General features: G+C 40.8%; 3 protein-coding genes across 4 annotated transcripts; 2 read left to right on the top strand and 1 right to left on the bottom strand.

Annotated features, from left to right (window-relative positions):
• Positions 1-306: 306 nt before the first annotated feature.
• LOC118290131 (protein CEBPZOS-like) lies at positions 307-2,665 on the top strand. The gene is made up of 4 exons (XM_035617532.2): positions 307-587; positions 1,211-1,349; positions 1,704-1,748; positions 2,493-2,665. Exons 2-4 carry the CDS (start codon positions 1,211-1,213, stop codon positions 2,573-2,575), a joined length of 267 nt encoding a protein of 88 aa, XP_035473425.1. The 5' UTR covers positions 307-587; the 3' UTR covers positions 2,576-2,665.
• On the bottom strand, positions 2,174-12,098 carry cebpz (CCAAT enhancer binding protein zeta). The gene is made up of 17 exons (XM_035617523.2): positions 11,851-12,098; positions 9,682-11,189; positions 9,356-9,587; positions 8,530-8,695; positions 8,185-8,276; positions 7,295-7,348; positions 7,038-7,140; positions 6,767-6,826; positions 6,617-6,683; positions 6,252-6,358; positions 5,965-6,025; positions 5,694-5,875; positions 5,557-5,592; positions 4,503-4,601; positions 4,337-4,407; positions 3,917-3,998; positions 2,174-2,770 (listed from the first exon to the last, which is right to left on the bottom strand). Exons 1-17 carry the CDS (start codon positions 12,055-12,057, stop codon positions 2,607-2,609), a joined length of 3,291 nt encoding a protein of 1,096 aa, XP_035473416.2. The 5' UTR covers positions 12,058-12,098; the 3' UTR covers positions 2,174-2,606.
• A 762-nt stretch (positions 12,099-12,860) lies between these two features.
• Positions 12,861-18,787, top strand: ndufaf7 (NADH:ubiquinone oxidoreductase complex assembly factor 7). Of its 2 annotated transcripts, XM_035617526.2 has the most exons (11): positions 12,861-13,248; positions 13,786-13,934; positions 14,026-14,106; positions 14,282-14,392; positions 15,057-15,270; positions 15,404-15,462; positions 16,143-16,256; positions 16,358-16,501; positions 17,232-17,405; positions 17,508-17,753; positions 18,657-18,787. In XM_035617526.2, exons 1-10 carry the CDS (start codon positions 13,182-13,184, stop codon positions 17,736-17,738), a joined length of 1,344 nt encoding a protein of 447 aa, XP_035473419.2. In that variant the 5' UTR covers positions 12,861-13,181; the 3' UTR covers positions 17,739-17,753; positions 18,657-18,787. The 2 variants fall into 2 exon arrangements, with proteins under 2 accessions (XP_035473419.2, XP_047184493.1); XM_047328537.1 differs by lacking the exon at positions 18,657-18,787 and having other exon boundaries at positions 17,508-18,160.
• The last annotated feature ends 77 nt before the right edge of the window (positions 18,788-18,864 follow it).

Genomic DNA, 18,864 nt, shown 5'->3' with positions numbered 1-18,864 from the left:
TTCAAGAAACAAAAAAACAACAGAAAAACAAAGTCATTTTTATTTATTGGTTTTGCTTTGTTAGTTATACTCTCTCTCTAACTATATATGAATCAATATATATATATTTATATATAAATAAATAACTAAATAATTACAGACTTTCCAATATTTCTTATAATGATTTTTATTTTTGTGAAATAGTAGAAATATCAGTCTTAGTATTAATATTCGTTCATCGACGATTTGTTCTGAATGAGCTTCCGTACTTGGGAGGTCGCAAAACGTTAGCTTCTACGAGCCGTTCTGTTAGCCGTTAGCTTCTGTTAGCTGTTAGCTTCTGCCCGCCATTAGTTTCTATTGGCTGTTAGCTTCTATTAGCTAACTAGCTTCTGTTAGCCGTTAGCTTACATCAGCTGTTAGCTTCTGATAGCCGTTAGCATTCTGGTCAGCGTTCGCTCGTGTTAGCCGTTAGCTGTGGTTGTACAACTCAAGGGCAGAGGAGCGTTGGCGACGTGTTCAACGTTCCTCGTCACATTTCACCTCTTCTGCTTCCTGCAGATGTTTTTAAAAGGCGTCGAGTCGTCGAGTCAACCCAGAAACCGAAGGTGAGTGTTTTTACTGTCAGAGGAGAAACCGACCGACCGGTCGTCGAGTGTTCTTCAGTGGTTCGTCAGTAGCTTCATGACAACAGCAGCAGGGGGATCGTGTGATCTGACTTGGTCACATCAGGGTGGAAGCAACAATATCATCTCCCCAGTTCTGTAAAATGTCCACATACGATGAAGAAAAGCATTAATGTTCTTACAATGTTCAACATGATCATATTTTACACTCGTGCTTGAAAAATTATTAGACATTTAGTTACAGTGTGTCTTACTGGTTAAAGTCAATTTTATATGTATATATGAATATATATGTGTATGCATATAGATGTGTGTATATAAGTGTGTATATCTGTGTGTATATATGTGTATGTTTATATATGTGTATATATATTTGTATGTGTGTATATCTGTATATATATATATATATATATATATATATATATATCTTTTTAGATATATGGTTAAATTTAAAAGTGAATTCATCCAGAGTTTTAGTCGAGCAAAAGCGGGTCTCCCCAATTTTAAGTTTCATATCTTGCAGAAATGAAACACCTGCCTGGAGATAAAGAAGTCAGTGGCTGTCAATGTGTGAATAAAATTGTTTGAATGTTGATTGTCTTCAGATGCCTCATCACAAGCCTGTGCCTAGTCAGGGCGTGAGGGCCGGGAGGGCCGTGAGGGCCATGAGGGCCGTGCTGGCTCTGGAGGTGCTGGGCGTCGCCGGGGTGTTGGGCCTCTACAACTGGATGGACAGCAGTCAAGGTGTCCGTCATGTTCTGTCACACTCAAAAACTGGCCCGGTCCTTTACACCTGTTGTCCAGAACAATTCAGAATGTCCATTTTTTAATTCCATCACCGGGTTTCTCTTTCCTAACTTAAATAAGTTTTTAATTGTAAATTCTTGAAAACCAGACACGTAGAATGTTTCGACTCTAAACCTGGTTCCAATCGAAAACTCATATTATTCCTTATTCCTACTCATAATATAACTTATATTTAGTCGGTGTTGGTTCCTACAGTCGGTCAACAGACACTATCCCTCTGAGAACGTTCAGTCGCCACCAGGTGACTTCGTCCACTCACAACTTCCTGTTTTGTTTTTGTTTTTCCTGCAGACTTCAGACACACCATGAACACAAGGTTTCCGTCGGTTCTAGAAGGTGAGAGAAGCACATCTGGTTCAATATGTTCTTACATATAAAGGCTGCGAGTTTAAATTAAAAATTATGAAATAGTCTGCAAACCAATAATTCTTTTTCACTATTTGTTGCTCTTGTCAAATATCTTCCACTTTAATTTGTGGTCACTGAAAGGTCAGAAAGAAAATTCAGATCAACTGCTTCCAACTCCTCAGATTATTATATTTTTTTCACAATGTCATTATAAAGATACTCTGATCAAGTGAAATTGTGACAGATTTGTTTCTATAAATTTGTTCACCACTTATTTTTATTATTAATATGACTGCAAATTTATTTCATACTTTATAAAATCTGATTAGTTTACATTCAAACAGATGGATTCAAAGTTAAGCCCCAAATTAAAACTATTGTCTGATGGATCGTCAAGATTAATGCTGTTCTCATTAAAGGGACAATCTGGTGTTTTTATTCATTTTGATGACGCCCGCTGAGGAAAAGAATAACGTACATTTACAGGACTGAAGAAACTTAAATCAGTAAACGATAACTAACTTATTTGACGCGTCGTCATGTGACACGGGAACGTTGATTATTATAGTTACAATAGATTTTTATTGAACTGTAAAATATTAAACAAAGTAATGATCCATAAACCAAACTAGACATGGCCGCTCTTCACATTGTGACCATCTGATCTCGTTAGTGAGAGAAAAGTCTCCATCAGCTGATGTGAATCTGAAACCAGTTTGTGTTTCCTCCCAGTTTACTACAAGGCCAACGAGTGGGACGGGAATTACGGCATCCGCGAGAAAGACCGCGAGGTCTGGGCGGTCAAAAGCAAGTGAAGGCGTCCATCACAAGTCCACGACCACACTTCTACTTCCTCTTCTTGTTTTTGTTCCCCGTCGTCCTGTTTCGACCGAACGTCGCCGTGGTTGTCTTCTTCTTGTTGAATGCAGTCTTCTTCCTGCGCAGCGTCTTGACGTCGCGGCCGTGGATCCAGTCGTCGCGCTGAGCCTCCCACTTCAACTGCTTCACACCTGCAGGGATCAGCGTCACGCGTTAGCGGAGACGACGGTTCTCAGAACCTGACTGACATTTTTCTCGTGTCTGGGAGAAGGTTTACGTGTCACGTGATCATTTCTCCTGAATCCCTCCCTAACACGACCGTGAAGAAATCCTATCGAAAACATCTGTGTATGTTTCTGTTTTTCACAATCTCATTTGCAGGGCTGGGGATCTTTTCCAAATAATATTTAACTCTAATTTTAATTAGAGCTGCAACAGTCAATCGATTAGTAATCGACTACTTAATTAATTGGCAACTATTTTGATAAAAGATGAATCAGTTCAAGTAGTTTTTTATGGTGAAAAAAATCTAAATTCACTGATTTCAGCTTCTTGAATATGATAATTTTCTGGTTTATTTGCTCCTCTGTGACAGTAAACTGAATGTCTGTGGTGTGTGGACAAAATAAACATGTTGGGATTTGGGGAAACACGATCAACATTTCAATTTTATGGACCAAACAAAAAATCGAATAATCGCTAAAAAAAGAAATCATCACTTTAAAAAACATGTAACAAATAAAAAGGACACTTTCCCAATCTAATAAAACAGGCTTTTAAAAAGGAACTTCATAATATTCTTCAGACAAATTCTGATCCATTTGATTATGACTTCCAGCCCTAAACAGTTTTCCTCACATATTTATTCATGTTGGATTTCCAGCCTCCAATGACAAGCTTTAAAGAATGTATTGAAATATCAAAGATGATGATGTCTAATTCATTTACATATCGTCTTTGTCTGTGGAGAAGTTAATAAACTCGGCTGGTATCCAGCAAACTGAAGAAAATAACATCCTGTGTGTTTCTTTTTTCGAACACGGTGCTCAGAGCCTGATCATCCGTCCACGTGAATATGAAATGAGCTGCAAAACTTAAATTCTCTAACCTCCTCTGCAGCCTGTTTGTCTACAAACCACGTACGGTACCGACGTTATTAATTCCTACAGCTATGGCACAATCCAAAAAAGAAAATTGCCAGCCACCGTCTTCAGAAAAAAATCTGCCTGTGAGCTGCAGCGACGCTGTACTATTGAATTAGAATTAAAAGGGATAGAGCAGTAAATTCTACATAATCTCTTAATTCATCCAGATGTTTGGACACATCTGTCACTCACCTGCTTTGTCCTTGTTGGCCATGGCGTTCAGCCCGACGTTGTCGAACTTGGAGCCGGCGTTTTCATCCAGCAGCGAGCCAAACTGAAAAACGGCAAAATAAAATGAATAAAGTTTCGTCGCTAAAAAAAACTGCACTTTCCTCAGACAACAGAAAATGGAGCTGAAACAATTACCTGATCGATACAAACTATTGATAACTAATCCATCACTTTTCAAGATAAACGCTGAAAATTTGCTTCTGATTTTTATGGATATAAACTGACTTCGTTTTTAACTGTTTTAATACACAGTGAAAATATTCCACTTTCTTTGAGTTGTTCAAAATCATTAACTCTAAAATGGACATTCAAGTTTTCTGACGAGGGTTAAATATTAATCTGCTCTGTATGGTATATTTGATTTCTCTTGAATCATCTCACCTCCTCAGCAGAAGCAAACATGGCGACGTCTTTCTTTCCCTTCTTCTTCTTCTTCCCCCCTGGTTTAGAGCCTGTGAGAAGAAAACACCCGTCAGTCAATATTTGATGCGATAAACACTGTTGACTTATATTCGGGTTATTTTAAATGTTTAAATTTAGCACCGACCCAAAGATCCTGAGAAGTCGATCTCCTCTGAGGATTTTCTCTTGGTCTTCTTCTTGGTGAGAGGAGAAATAACCGGAGCCTCCGTCTCATCGTCTGAATCTTCAGAGGGAAAACGTTATGATTCTGATATTTTCACTGTACATTGTAAAAATGGACAATTAACCTGATGTATATGATTGTTGTTTTAAATATTAACTTTTTTAAATTTCAGCAGCTTAAGTCTAATTCTTCTCTTATTTGTTAAAAAAACAACAATTCATTTTGTAGTAATTTGACGATATATATATATGTATGTATATGTATATATATATGTATGTATGTATGTATATATATATATATATATACACACACACACACACACACACACACACACACACACACACTAGGGATGCACCAAAATTAAAATTGTTGGCCGAAACCGAAAATAATAAAACCCCTTTTTTTTCATTTATTTTGCAAATTTGCTTAAATTAAATAGCTTCAATGTGCTTTTTACTTTTTTTTGCGTGAAAAAAGATCAATTACAAAACCACTATTTATAAATATTGATATAACACTGAACATGCTTTTTTTTTTACACTCCAGAAGACATTATACCAGAAAAGCACAATATAACTTGAAATAAATAAATCAGAACAAAATTAAATACTTTTATTAATATTTATTTTGACCGCGTCTTTAAAAACATTGTTCGGGAAAAGGTATTCGGTCTTTTCACTTATTCGAACAGGAATCTGCTTTTGTTGTCGTTTTCGGCCGACAAATTTCAGCAGGCGAACATTCGGTGCATCCCTAATATACACACACACACACACATATATATATATATATATATACACATATTTATTTTTTCAGGACACAAGAAGAATCTCAACTTGAAACTGACTCTTTATTTTCTCTCTGCGTAGGAGATAACGCAGAGAGGCGGTAACATTTACATCTCTCATTCCTTGCTCCATGTTCTACCTTGTGGTCGTTACTAAAACTTCACAGAATCATATTCATATATCAGATTAATGTAAAGAAGCACATGTCTGGAAAAGAAACGACTCACCCCCGAATGCAGCATCGTCGTCGTCCAATTCTGGAACTGAACGAGAGCAGAGAAATAAAACAAGGCAGAGGTTTTCAATGTCTTCTATATAATATAATGAAGAATTTTCAGATGTGATAATCTGCACGTTCTCTGACCTTCTTCATCGTCTCCGTCAGGATCCATGAACGCTCCCCCTTCGTCCTCCAGCTCATCTCCGAAGTCTTCCTCGTCCATGCTGCCCAGCGACAGCTCCTCGTCGTCCAGGTCGTCCACGTCCGAGCCGTCAGAGTCGTCCGAGTCCTCGGCGCCTTTCTTTCCTTTTTTACTCTTCACGTTACTGAGGGACGTCGAGAGGGAGACGAGTTAGGAAATAATACGTTTTCAACTGAATTACAGATGAATGGATTCAAACTTGTATTATTTTACCCTGCGAAGTCCAGGTCCTCTTTGGACAGGTCGATGAAGTACGAGTCTCCCTCACACGAATCTGGTCAAAGACAAAGTCAGAGAAATAACAACACGTTAACATTCTGGTCATAAAGGATTAAAGCTCTTTTATATCAAATATTCATGAGAAAAGTGCGAGAAGTAACAATTGGTTGAACTCATTCACAAGCTGAATCTGATCTTTCATCATTGAGATTGACACTCTCTTACCAGCGTGTCGTTTTCTGGCTAAAGTCAGTGATCAGAAAGAAACTTCATCGACTCACCGAGTATTTTCTCAAACTCGTCATCGTCCACGTCCTCCACGCTCTCGTTGTCGCCGTCGCGGCGCGGCCGACGAACCTGCTTCTCCTGCTGACGCTTCTTGAAGAAGCTGTTGAGATGATAAATGTAAATTAGGATTACAATCTGCCTCAGTACACAGAAGCATTTTGTCCCAAATCTGAGCAAAAGCTCCCTCCTGTTCAAGAAGGTTTTTGTTGCTATGTTGTGGTGGTTTGGTGATGCTGAAGAATGTATTGATTATATTTTTTTTATTACCTGGGGATGGAATTTAAATCCACTTTAAGAAAAAAAAATAAAAAGACTCAAAACAAGAACGATCTGTGAAGGAGGAATGTTTCCGACTCACCGGTGGAAGAAGATTTCATCCACTGGGATCTGACTTTCTTCTTTAGACAGAAACTCGTCACAGTTCACTGCAGAGAGACAAAAATGTTCAGTGATATTTAAAAAAATAAACCATAAAGAAAGAGTGAAGGAGAATTTTCACTGAACTCACCTGGTAGAAAGTTGACAGGTAACCTGTGTCTGGGCCCCAACACGCCAGTATCTGTGTTTTCTGTGGAATTAAAATGTTAAAACAATTCAACTTTAATTTATTCGATGACTTGATTTCTGGATACGTTAGATATTTGAATTATTCAGTAGCTGGATACTAATAAACCCTGGAAATGACGTCAGAAATCTTTGGGTTTTCCTCAGATTTAATGTTTCCACCACAGACAATAATAAAATATATTATAAGATTAAAAAAATAAAGAATTCATTACGTTTCCCCTTGAGCTGTTTGGGGTTTCTGAAGACGAACCGATCCAGGAAGCGGATGAGGGTGAAGTCCTGCAGCGGGTCACCGGAGTACAGGACGAATCCTCCCTGAGGAAACAAAACACGACGATGTTCAACATCTGAAACAAAGTCTGACGAGAGTGAAGACGTGCGTTCCTTTCGCTTCATTGTTTCAATATGTACAAAACAATAGAGAAATTTAAGAAGAAAAGCAAAACTGCTAAGAGGAATTTAGTTTTACCTCCAGGATGGTTTTGGCGAACAGCGACACCGAGGGATGGAAGTGCAGAGTGAGCTGCAGAAACACAAACAGGAAACAAACAGTTTTTAATTAATTCAGAAACAAATTATTGTTTAAGAACTACAGTTTGACCTATACTGGATTTTTTTTAAAGACACATTTCGACAATCAACAATCTGATGCTTTATCGGCCGATAGTTTGTTTTTAAGTGTACACAAATCATACTACAGTAAGACATAAAAATGTCATAGTATAGTTAGTAATTAAAAGAAATTCATATTTGGTAAGTAATTTAAAAAAGGTAATAGAATTTCCTAGTTTATTAAGTAATAAAAAAATTAAAATGTCAATGTACAGTAAGTTATTATAGAACGTTATAAAATTGTTGTAATATATTAAGTAATAACAATTTTAATCCAAATGTCATAGTACATAATTTATAATTTTTTCTCGTAGTAATAAAAAAATCAAAAAGACATATTGTAGTTAGTAATTTAAAAAGTTAATAAAATGTCTAAGTATATCAAGTAATAAAAAGTTAAATTTCATCGTACAGTAATGTTAAAAAAAATGTTAATAAAAATGTCATAGTATAGTGATAATTGAAAAATGTAATAAAATTGACATGGTATAGAGAAGGTTTTCATTTTGCAAAGGTTTTTAATTTTGTCATCATCCACTTATTTGTTGTTTTATTTGATTTTCACTTTGAGAAAATGAAAAATAATTATCATTAATAATTAAATTATTCATTTATTGTGGTACTTCTTTCATTTCATCCATGTCTTTTCATCTAAAGAGATTAACAACAATAATCCATGTTCCCACTTGAATTAAAGCTTTGTTTTTTGGTGCTTATTGTCATTGTTGTTGTTTGTTTGTGTCTCACCCTCTGTAGTTCCCACAAAGTTGTGTGGTCGGCGCCGCAGAACAACGGGTTCCTGTGCAGCGCGTCGTAGCTCTGCAGCATGTTTTTACCTCCTGGACATAAACAGGAAAATGAACAAGTAAATATTAAATGAGGAACAGTTATGTATCTGCTTGTATCAGTAATTAGAAATGTAGACATGTTACTGTCACAGAATAATTACTATTCAAATTTAGATTCATTAAATGTGTAATGTGAATGTAATTTCCGTATTTTCCGACTCAAAATGAAAAAAGATCTTTAAACATTTTAAATCTGCAACAAAAGCCAGATATTGATCAGTTGATTTCAGAGTCGCGCATGGACCTTCCAGGTTCTGATGATGAACCCACGATGCCGCGGGTTTGATCCCTGCTGCCGCCTCTGCACTCGCTGCTTCCTGCGGTTTGTCTGCGTCCACGAAGCGCTCCTCCTCCTCTCCATCAACCTCCTCCTCCTCGGCGAGATCTTTAAACTCCTCCTCCTCTCCGTCCTGCGTGAACGCAACAGGAAGTCGTGTCAAAAACAAACTTGAACGTCTTCAAACACCTAAACTGAACAGACTGAACTCTGGTTTTAAAAAGCAGCGGGTTTGAAGAAAATATTCTTTTTTAGCAACATTCAAAAACTGTCATTATCTATGGAAGCGCATTTCTGCCAAGAAAATGTCAAAAAATACATAAAATTAAGGAAAATAGGAAAACAAAAATAATGTCATTGTATGGTAAGAAAATGTCAAAAAATGTAATAGAACAGTAATAAAGAAAAATTGAAGGAAAAAATAGCAAAGTGAGGCATGAGCATCTAAAAAAAGTTTTATTATATTAAGACATAAATAAATATCAAAAAGTCTTTTATAGTATAGTCTGGCATAAAAAATGTCAATAACTATCATAATACAGTAATATATTTAAATATATATATTAAAAATCTATTTAAACAAACTAATATTAAAAAGTAAAACAACAAAAGTCATAGTATAGTAAAGAATAAAAATGTAAAGATTTGTTTTGCTGCATGAAACCGTTAAGACTTGGAAATAAACGGTGATAAAATAAAGTAAAACTGAACTTTATTTCATAAAAATCTCCCTTAAAGTATGATAAAAAAAACATAAACAACGAGTCCGAGACAACAACATTGACATTCTCACCCCGTCGTCCTGCAGCAGCAGCTTCAGGCCCGGCTTGGCCTTCATCACCTCCGACACCAGGAACAGCGCCCCGCAGGCGAAGCTGGCGTTCTGCTCGGCGCTGACCTGCAGCAGGCGCTTCACGAAGGCCTTGACCCGCCGCAGCACGATGTCGGCCTTCAGCGACTTGTACAGCAGGTTGAGGAACATGCTCTGTCGGGAGGACGACGACAGGCCCGGGTCCAGCAGCTTCCTGCCGAGCAGAAGAAGAAGAAACATGTTATCGGACAACGGATACATTTGTTTGTGGGGCCGTTGAGATCATGGCATGGATTTTTTTTTTTTACCTGTACAGGGCGACGTAGTAGCGGTCGGAGACGGTCTGCTGCGAGTCCATCACCTGGAACAGCAGCATCAGCGCCTGCACCGCCGTGTTGAACTTAACCAGGTGCACCACCTTGAACAGCGTGTCCAGCTGCTCCTTCACCTTCTCGTCGCCAGCGCCGGCGTACGGGTATGCGCGGTTCACGCCCGACAGGAGCGCGCTCAGCATCTTCGACTCAATGTCCTTCTTCTTGACGCAGGCGCGGAAGAAGGAGAAGTAGATGGCGATGAGCTTGGCGGCGAGCTCGGCCTCGTCGTGGCTCAGGATCACCTGGCTGAGGAAGCACACGGCGTAGTACTGCGCCTTGGCGCTGACGTTGGGCCGGAACATGAGCCGCTCTACCTCGCAGCTCACCACCGCCTTCATGTTGGGGTGCTTGTGCAGCAGCGTCTCCAGCAGGTAGGAGGCCTTGGCTGCCGTCTTGTACTCGGGGTCGCCCAGCTTGTTGACCACCTGCATGAGCAGCGCCTTCTCCTGCTCGGGGCGGCCGCACAGCAGCTCGTGGGCAGTGGCGAGCGCCTTCGCCTTGGTCGCCGCCACCGTGTCGTGGGCAACCGTGTCCAGCGCAGCCACGAACTCGGCCACGTGATGCTTCAGCTGGTGCTCAAAGTACCAGAGGACGAGGCGGCGATCGCGTGCGTCACGGTTGCCGCTGGCCTTCTCCTCCAGCTGGTCGAACGGGTGCTGGGCGAACGGGCGCAGCTTCCTGTTCTCCGGCAGCAGGTCGGAGAGCAGCAGCTCCCGCAGCGTGTCCAGGGCCATCAGCCCCATCCGCCGGCTGCCCTTCTTCTTCACCATGGCCACCAGGTTTTCCACATGCTCCACCGTGTGCACCGGCGCGTCCTGGATCAGCACCGTCATGGCCGCCATCCTGTCCGCCAGCACGCCGGAGGAGACGACCGTCTTCATCCAGTTGGAGTTGGCGCCCTTCTGCAGGACCTTCTTGCTCTTGTAGAGCGCCACCTCGGCCTCGAACAGCCGCTGGGCGAGCGTCTTGTACTGGGCCACCAGATGCGGGTCCTGCGGGGCGGCCGAGCCCTCGGCGGTGTACTCCAGGCCGAACCACTTCCCTCCGGGTTTGATGAGCAGCACCTGCCGCTGCTGGAACTCGAACACATTGGCGATCTGTTTGGACTTCCTCCCGGCGGTTACCTGAGCGTCCTTCGTCTTCTTGGCCTTCTGATTGATCTCCACCTGCTGCTGGTCACCGCTGACTTTCTGCTGAGCTTGTTCGTCCGCCGCTGCCTTCTTGGCTTTGGCCTTCTTACTCTCCTTCTGGCCAGACTCTCCGGCTGCGGCGGCGCCCTCTGGCTCATCTGCGATGATGTTCTGCCCGGCGAATGACCGGATGCCGAGCTTGGCGATGAACTTCTCCAGCTCCCCCTCCTCCAGGTCGTCTATGGCGCCTTTCTTGCCTCCATCCACAAGCTCGTTGGTGTCGTCCAGGCCGGAGAGGAAGACAAAGTCCGCCTGCAGACACAGAGGACGGAAAACAAAACAAAAAAAGGATCAGACGGGTCATAATTCTGCAATAGAACATCTCAAAAGTATGTGGACACCTGAACATTACATCATAAGTCACTTCGGTTAGAGAAGAAGACAAAACACTTTTTCACCGTCTGGTCTTTATCAATTTAAAGTATGATACTTTACTTTGACAACTTATTTATCAAAATTAATCAAATATCATTTGAATTAATCTTCATTGACCTGCATTATTTAGTTCTGATGAATAATTAAATCCCGTAAGTTTTGCTGATTCTCTTCCAAAAGAATTCAACTTTTCTTCTGTTCGTTTATGTTTGCCAACATGAAAACTTACATTTTACAGATTATTTAACGCAGAAGTTTTCTCTAAACATACCGATGTGTCTGTGAAAGGCTAATATCGGCCGATATATCGGTTGGACGATAATATCGGCCGATATTATCGTCCAACCGATATATCGGTCGGGCTCTATGTATTTTCAAGACTTCACAGTAAAACTTAGTAGCTGTAGAACTTTACGAGCAAGACACTTCTAAATATTATTAATGTCAACTGAACTAAGACCAATAAACTACATGAAATAAATGTGTGTATGTGTGTGGTTAAATTAGGATAAAGACCCCTCTGAGGTTGTGACGTCACCTTCGTTCCTCCGAGCCGCAGGACTTCGTCCAGGCTGAACTCCTCCTCGTTCTCCTTCGCTCCGTCTTCACCTTCACCGGCGGCGGCGGCGGCATCTTCCTCCTCCTCCTCCTCATCTCCGCTGTGGGTCTCGTTCTCCGGGTCGTTTTGTTGCGGCTGAAAAGTCGCTCTCGGTTTCCTCCTTCGCTGCTTGTTTTTCGCCGCCATGCTTGTCAACGCATGGGGACAAGAGTGTGCGTGACCCGGAAGAACAAAGGCGACGTCACCAGATCAGCGTTTCCGAATCATTTTTATACATTTTTTCCTACGTTATTTATTATTATTCTTATTAAATATTGAGGTGCAGTAAAACTTTGACGCAGAATAACGACCTCATAATGTTTTGATTTTAATTTTAATAGTGGCAACTCGAAAAAACAGGAAAGAGTGTCTTCTGTGAGATCCGGATCTACGTCATCAAAGGGTCAACCAATCAGAGGGTTTGTTGTCACCGAATGTTGTCAAGTTAATGTCGAAAGGCAAAACGATGCAGAAAATGATGCAGAAATGTTCTCAAAATAAAAGCTTCATCCATGAATAAGTACACACATTTTGCTTACTGCAGTTTTGTTGAATTCATTTTTATATGAATTTATATCTATGCAAATTTAAATTAAATATATTTAATAACTTAATATTGACGTAAAAAACGTATATTTAAAAGTGCGAAATTGTTGATTTTATTTTTCATTTCTACTAAATTCTATGATGACGTAAATTACACATGTTGGTTGTTTCAAGGCGTTTTTAAATGTGTTTTCACAGTTTTCACATAACAAAATTATGAATATGTATATATAATATTGATATGTTGTTCTTCTCTTAGTTCATTGATGTATTTATACAAAAAAAGGGAATGCACACAAATATTAAGATTAACTGACATTTATTTGAAATTCTTTTTAATGTTTTAAACTCACCCTGCCAAAAAAATGTCCCAAACTTATTTTATTGTGAAAGGTCAGCCGGATATTCCATCTGTCGTCTCGTCACTCTCTTGGCGTTAGCATTAGCGTTTATCTCAAATACACAAGACCTTCGCGGCTTTTACCTTCTTTACACGACAGTCAGGGACAAAAGGAACATTTGTACGGTTTTATATTTTCATACCCGGAGATAAAACCGTCGCTTCAGCCTGCGGCTCTTTGCGTCTTTTAGCCGTTATGCACATTGTTAACGAACCGATGCTAACCGGGAACGTGGCTAATGCTAACCGGCTAGCTAGCAGCTAATCGTGTCAGAGGGCAGAAGTTGAGTCTGAGTTTGAGAAGATTCGATGAACTCAGAGAAGAATGAGGATGTTTCTCTGTGTTAAAACTCAGAAGCTGCTCAGCAGAGTCCTCAGTCCGTCAGCAACAGGTACATTATGATTTTCATACTGTCCTAATCTAGATCATTATTATTATTATTATTAATTTATGGACAAAATTACATCCACTCAGATGTTTAACGTGTGAAAAAAAATATGACTATTATTAATGTCACTGACTCAGGCTGTCAAGTGAAATTAATTAATTCAACGTTCAATTCTTCAGAGCAACAAAATTCATAGATCACAGATATGAATAACACTGGAGATATTAGTTGATGTCATCCATCTGTCTGAATCTGTCTATAAATCAAAGTTTTTGGGCTGCAGATGACGATTGTTACCATTTTCGGTTAATCTGCAAAATGATTTCAATTCAGTGATTCATCATTTTTAATCAATAAAAACACATAAACTGAACAAAAATCAACTGTGACGTATGACCAACCGTCTAGAATCCAAAGATACAAAGAAAATTATTTAATCGTCGAACTCGAGAAGCTGGAAATAATAAATATTGAATTCAAAACTTGGGAATATATGACTTCAAAATGACAATAATAATTTTTAATGTTTGTGTGTGTCAGTGCGATGGCGCAGACTCTCCTGCGTCTCTTCGCCCGATGAAGATAAGCCCCGGCCGTCCGTGCTGCGACACCTCACCACCAAATTAAAAGCCACGGGTCCGATTCCCGTGGCCGAGTACATGCGGGAGGTGCTCACCAACCCCGTGACGGTAACTTCACTCTTCTAAAAAGACAAAAATCGCAGTCGTCTCGTCTTCCTTCTCTCTGACGTGATGAGTTCTCTCTCTCTCTCTCTCTCAGGGATATTACGTGAGGAACAACATGCTGGGACCAGACGGAGATTTCATCACGTCGCCAGAAATCAGTCAGATCTTCGGAGAGGTGAGGAAACAACAAGTATTATTATTATTATTGTGCAGTCTTTCTTTTATAGATAGAAAGTTCCTGTTCGTTTCAGACAGTGTGAGATGTCTGTGAATATCTCAAAGACACGGAAATCCTGATTAATCGAACACGAGTTTGTTCTGAGCGTGTTTTTTCATTTCCCCCCGTCCAGCTGCTCGGCGTGTGGATTGTCAGCGAGTGGATCGGAGCCGGTCGACCCAAACAGCTGCAGCTGGTCGAGCTCGGACCCGGAAAGGGATCGTTGGCCTGCGACGTCCTCAGAGTATGAACTTATTTATTTATGTATTTATTCACTACGACTTCACACCGGGCAGCAAACATCATAAAACTCGTTCGGTTCCAATGTCCCGAGAACTGTCGGAACGTGGTTTTATCTCAAAGGAATATCAAGGAGAACATTCTTAATTTTTCGACTATATAATAATAATATTAATAACAATCTTTATCTGTGGAGCAATTCTCTTAAAACGTAATTTACACAGGGCGGCGTCACGTTAAAAAGAAAATCCACTTTCAAACAAAACTTTAATACAAATTAAGGACAAAAAAAAAGGAATCTCAGGGAGGGCAGAAAGACAACAACACTGCAGAATGAACTTCACGAGTTAATATTATGTTTTATGAATTAAAAATTATTATATAACTTTATCTTGTCATTCAATCATTGGTCAGGAGGGGGCGCTGAGGACGGATTCAAGTATTTTGTTAAGTTATGTTTGAATAAATCCAGTGAAAAAGAAAAATCAGAGCGTTTATCTAACACATTTTTTCAGTTTTATTCACACCTGTATTTGCTTTTTATTGATTATATATTTTCTTTATGATAAGAGGTTTATAGCTCAAATTAAGATTCACGTTTCTGCATCTTTCCTGCTGCTAACAATCATAAAATTTTGAAACTGTGTGTGTGTGTCGTGTCTCTCCAGGTGTTGGCTCAGCTGCGCTCGGTGCTCGGCGATGCGTCGGCGTCGCTCCACCTGGTCGAGGTGAGTCCGGCTCTGAGTCGGCTGCAAGCCCAGAATCTTACCGGCGACCGCAGCCAGGAGGCGAACGCCGAGGACGAGCCGGTTTACCGCCGCGGGGAGACGGCGGGCGGTCTGCCGGTGTCCTGGTACCGCCGCCTGGACGACGTCCCTGCAGGTACGAATCAATCCTGCAGGGAAAAAGTTGGTTCAGTAAATCGCAGCGATCTGTGTTTTAGGAATAAGCCAGAAATGGTTTTTTTTATTCTCTTTGTCCGTTAACTGTGGATAATTATTTTTTCTTCTCTCAGGTTTCAGTGTCTTCCTCGCTCACGAGTTCTTTGACGCTCTGCCCGTCCACAAGTTTCAGGTAAAATCTGATTATAACATTTTCTAAAAACAAAAACTCAAGCACATTCATATTTCACATATGTTTTCACCACCAGATGGTGCCAAAGTGAAGTAAAAATCCTCGAAATAACAACATCTTAAAACATATGATAATGACTAACTGTACGATATTATTTGTAGCAGCAGCTGAGAGTTTCTGAACAATTCAGGAAACCAACGATCAAAGATTGAATAGTTATTACATTTTTTTACAAACTCATCGCTTCCAATTTTCCCCCCATATTTTGAAGATCCGGTTGTCGTAAAGTTGATGAGACGAGCAGACGCGAAAATCATAATTTACATAATATCCTTTTTTAGTCAACAGTCTTGAAAATATTTAGATTTGTATTAGACTCACAGGTCCATATCAGGATGAAAATAAAAATACAGAACAATAATACAGAAAAACCAATGATCAGGGATTTAAACACATTCAGATATTTTCTCCAATGTTTCTTGGTGTCGCCTTGGGTAAAGTCTTCAGAACTTTACATAAAATTCTTCAACACAATATTAATTTCCCTGTTGGAAGCTTCTCCTGACACGTGGCCGTCTATCCTGTAATAAACAGGAAGCTGTGAGGACGTATTATCATACCTGCCGCTCTCCGGTGTCATCGTGTACAGTACCTGATGTGTGTGTGTGTGTTCTGGGCAGAGGACGGCGAAAGGCTGGAGGGAGGTGATGGTGGACATCGACCCGGAGAAGCCCGGGCAGCTGAGGTTCGTCGTGGCGCCGTCTCCCACATTGGCCTCGTCCACTTTCGTACAGGTGAGAGCCTGAACAACCCGACAACCGAGTCTCCCTGGGAACAAACCGTCTCTCACAATATCATATCTTAAATATGTTTTCTCTCCATCTGTGTGTGTTAGGCAGGCGAAAGGCGGGATCACGTGGAGGTGTGCCCAGAGGGCGGGGTCATCGTCCAGCAGCTGGCCCAGCGGATCGCGGAGGACGGCGGGGCGGCGCTGATCGCCGACTATGGCCACGACGGCACCAAGACGGACACGTTCAGGGTACGACGGATCATGATTTGTGTCCGATCGAAATAGTTTATTTAATTTTAACTCGTATATATAAAAATATATATATATATATACATACATATATAGTTTATTTTTATTTTGATGATATTTAATATATTATTACATTATTATACATAGAAAAGTGAAATGACATTTCAGGTTAGAAGATTTCATCTGTATCACCACCTCGATCAAAATGAAATTTTAACATTTTAAATTGTTAAAATTTAACCTACAACAAATGGAGATAAAAATTAATTACTGAGGCTTTTTAAAACTTTTTTCATTTTTCGTTTTCAAACCTGTTTTACACAAAACGTAAACGATGATCCGTCAACACTTTCAACAGACGACCAGACGACGTAGCAATAATAACAATAATAACATATTAATATATTTAGAACAACTTAATGTACTTTACACTTTGTGCTGTTGAAAAACCTTTTGTCTTGAACGTGAGGACGTTCTGTCCAGTCGTCTTTTCAGCGACAGTGGAAGGAAACAGATGTAGGAAGCAGTGAAGAGGAAACCAGGGTCGTCGCTCTTCTTCCTCTCCCCCCCAGCACCCCACCCCCCACTGACATTTTCTTTTTCCATAGTTTTTCCTCATTTTTAACAATTGTCTTCTGTAAACACACAGTGCAGGAAGATGATAAAGTTCATCCACACACAAACGACATGAATATGTAATAAAATAAAATACCCATCATCATTCCCTCAGGGTTTCAAAGGTCACCAGCTCCATGACGTCCTGGCCGCGCCCGGCTCTGCCGACCTCACCGCCGACGTGGACTTCAGCTACCTGCGGAGGATGGCGGGAGGGGGTGTGGCCTGTCTAGGCCCCGTCGCCCAGCGGACGTTCCTGAAGAACATGGGCATCGACACGCGAATGCAGGTGAGATACGCCATGAGTCGATAATTCCACGCTGTTGTTTTATCATATTGATTATTGGAGCTTTATTCTTTAACCCCACACGCCACTTTCTCCGCCCTGCAGGTTCTGCTGAGGAACTGCAGCGACGCGTCCACCAGGAAGCAGCTGATTGGCAGCTACAACATGTTGACCGACCCCGCCCAGATGGGCGAGCGCTTCCTCTTCTTTGGCCTGCTGCACCGCAGCCGCCTCACCCAACCCGAGAGGGCGACGGGCCTGACGCTGGACACAAAGACGAAGAAGAGCCCGCTGCCGCCGCCCGTGGCCGGATTCACAGAGCTCAGCTTCTCCTGAGGGTCGGAAACAAAGGTCAGAGAAAAGTCTGGAAACAACCGGATCTTTTCTGGTTGAGTCAGAGAGGGAACAGACACTACAGGATATTTTTGAAAATCCAGATAGTGAGATTTGAAGGATCATGTACACGGGACGATGTGGTTATTTAAATATGTGCAGTGTTCACACAGATGGACGACTCAGCGTCTTTAATTTTGAGAAACGGCAGCATATTCCAGTCGAGCGCGATGCAAACTAAAAACATAATTTCTCTTGGAGTCAGTTGTAAAAAACATTTTAGAAATAAAAATGCAAGAAAATAAAATTGTTTTAGGGCTGCAACTAACGAGTACTTTCATTTTCGATTAATCTGTCGATTAGTTGTTTGGTCATAAAAACAATGTCATAAAACCTCAAGAGGATGTTCTGTTTTGTCAACACACCGAAGATATTCAGTTCACTGTCAGTCAAAGAAACCAGAAGATATTCACATTTAAGAAGCTGAAACCAGAGAATGTTGACTTTTTTTTTTCATAATTTCCTAATTCAAACCCGCGCTGACGCCTGATATCTAGCCGCCGCAGTAAACCGTGTCACCGTGTCACCGCTCCAGGTCGAAGGTCGGATCTCTCTGGCCACATCTTAAAGCGGTTGGCTGAGCTCACAGTTTGTACGACGGCCCCGTTCACAACGAGCAAATTAAAAGATTGAGTTACGCATGTTGGGGGGTCGCGGCGGCCGGCGGCCTCCAGAGGAGATCAGGTTGTTTTTTGTTCTTTTTTTTTCAGTGTACATTACTTAAAAAGTTAGCGTCGTCTGATTGGGTTATATACGCCGGGTGACGGGCAGGTATCACTCCTGATGCTTTTTACATTTATTTTTCTTCTATTTCAACACCTGAAAACCAAACCGAGAGTAACATCCTGTTTTCTGCTTCAGGAACCAGGGATCGGTTTGTAGAGGTGAAGAAGATTCACTGATCAAACACAGACCTCACGGCCGCAAGAGGTTCACACACGTTGTGATATTTACCGACATTAAAACCAATAAATCATATTTATTTCTTCTTACCTTCTATGTCTCCGTATTTCTTCCTCAAGGCGACTCGTCAGTCATCTTTATTATATAAAAATAATAAATAATAAGA

The sequence above is a fragment of the Scophthalmus maximus genome, chromosome 18 (assembly GCF_022379125.1).
Source record: "Scophthalmus maximus strain ysfricsl-2021 chromosome 18, ASM2237912v1, whole genome shotgun sequence".
Classification (NCBI taxonomy): domain Eukaryota; kingdom Metazoa; phylum Chordata; class Actinopteri; order Pleuronectiformes; family Scophthalmidae; genus Scophthalmus; species Scophthalmus maximus.
The sequence above is the reverse complement of the archived record's forward strand: the minus strand, read 5'-3'. Positions and strand labels throughout refer to the sequence as shown.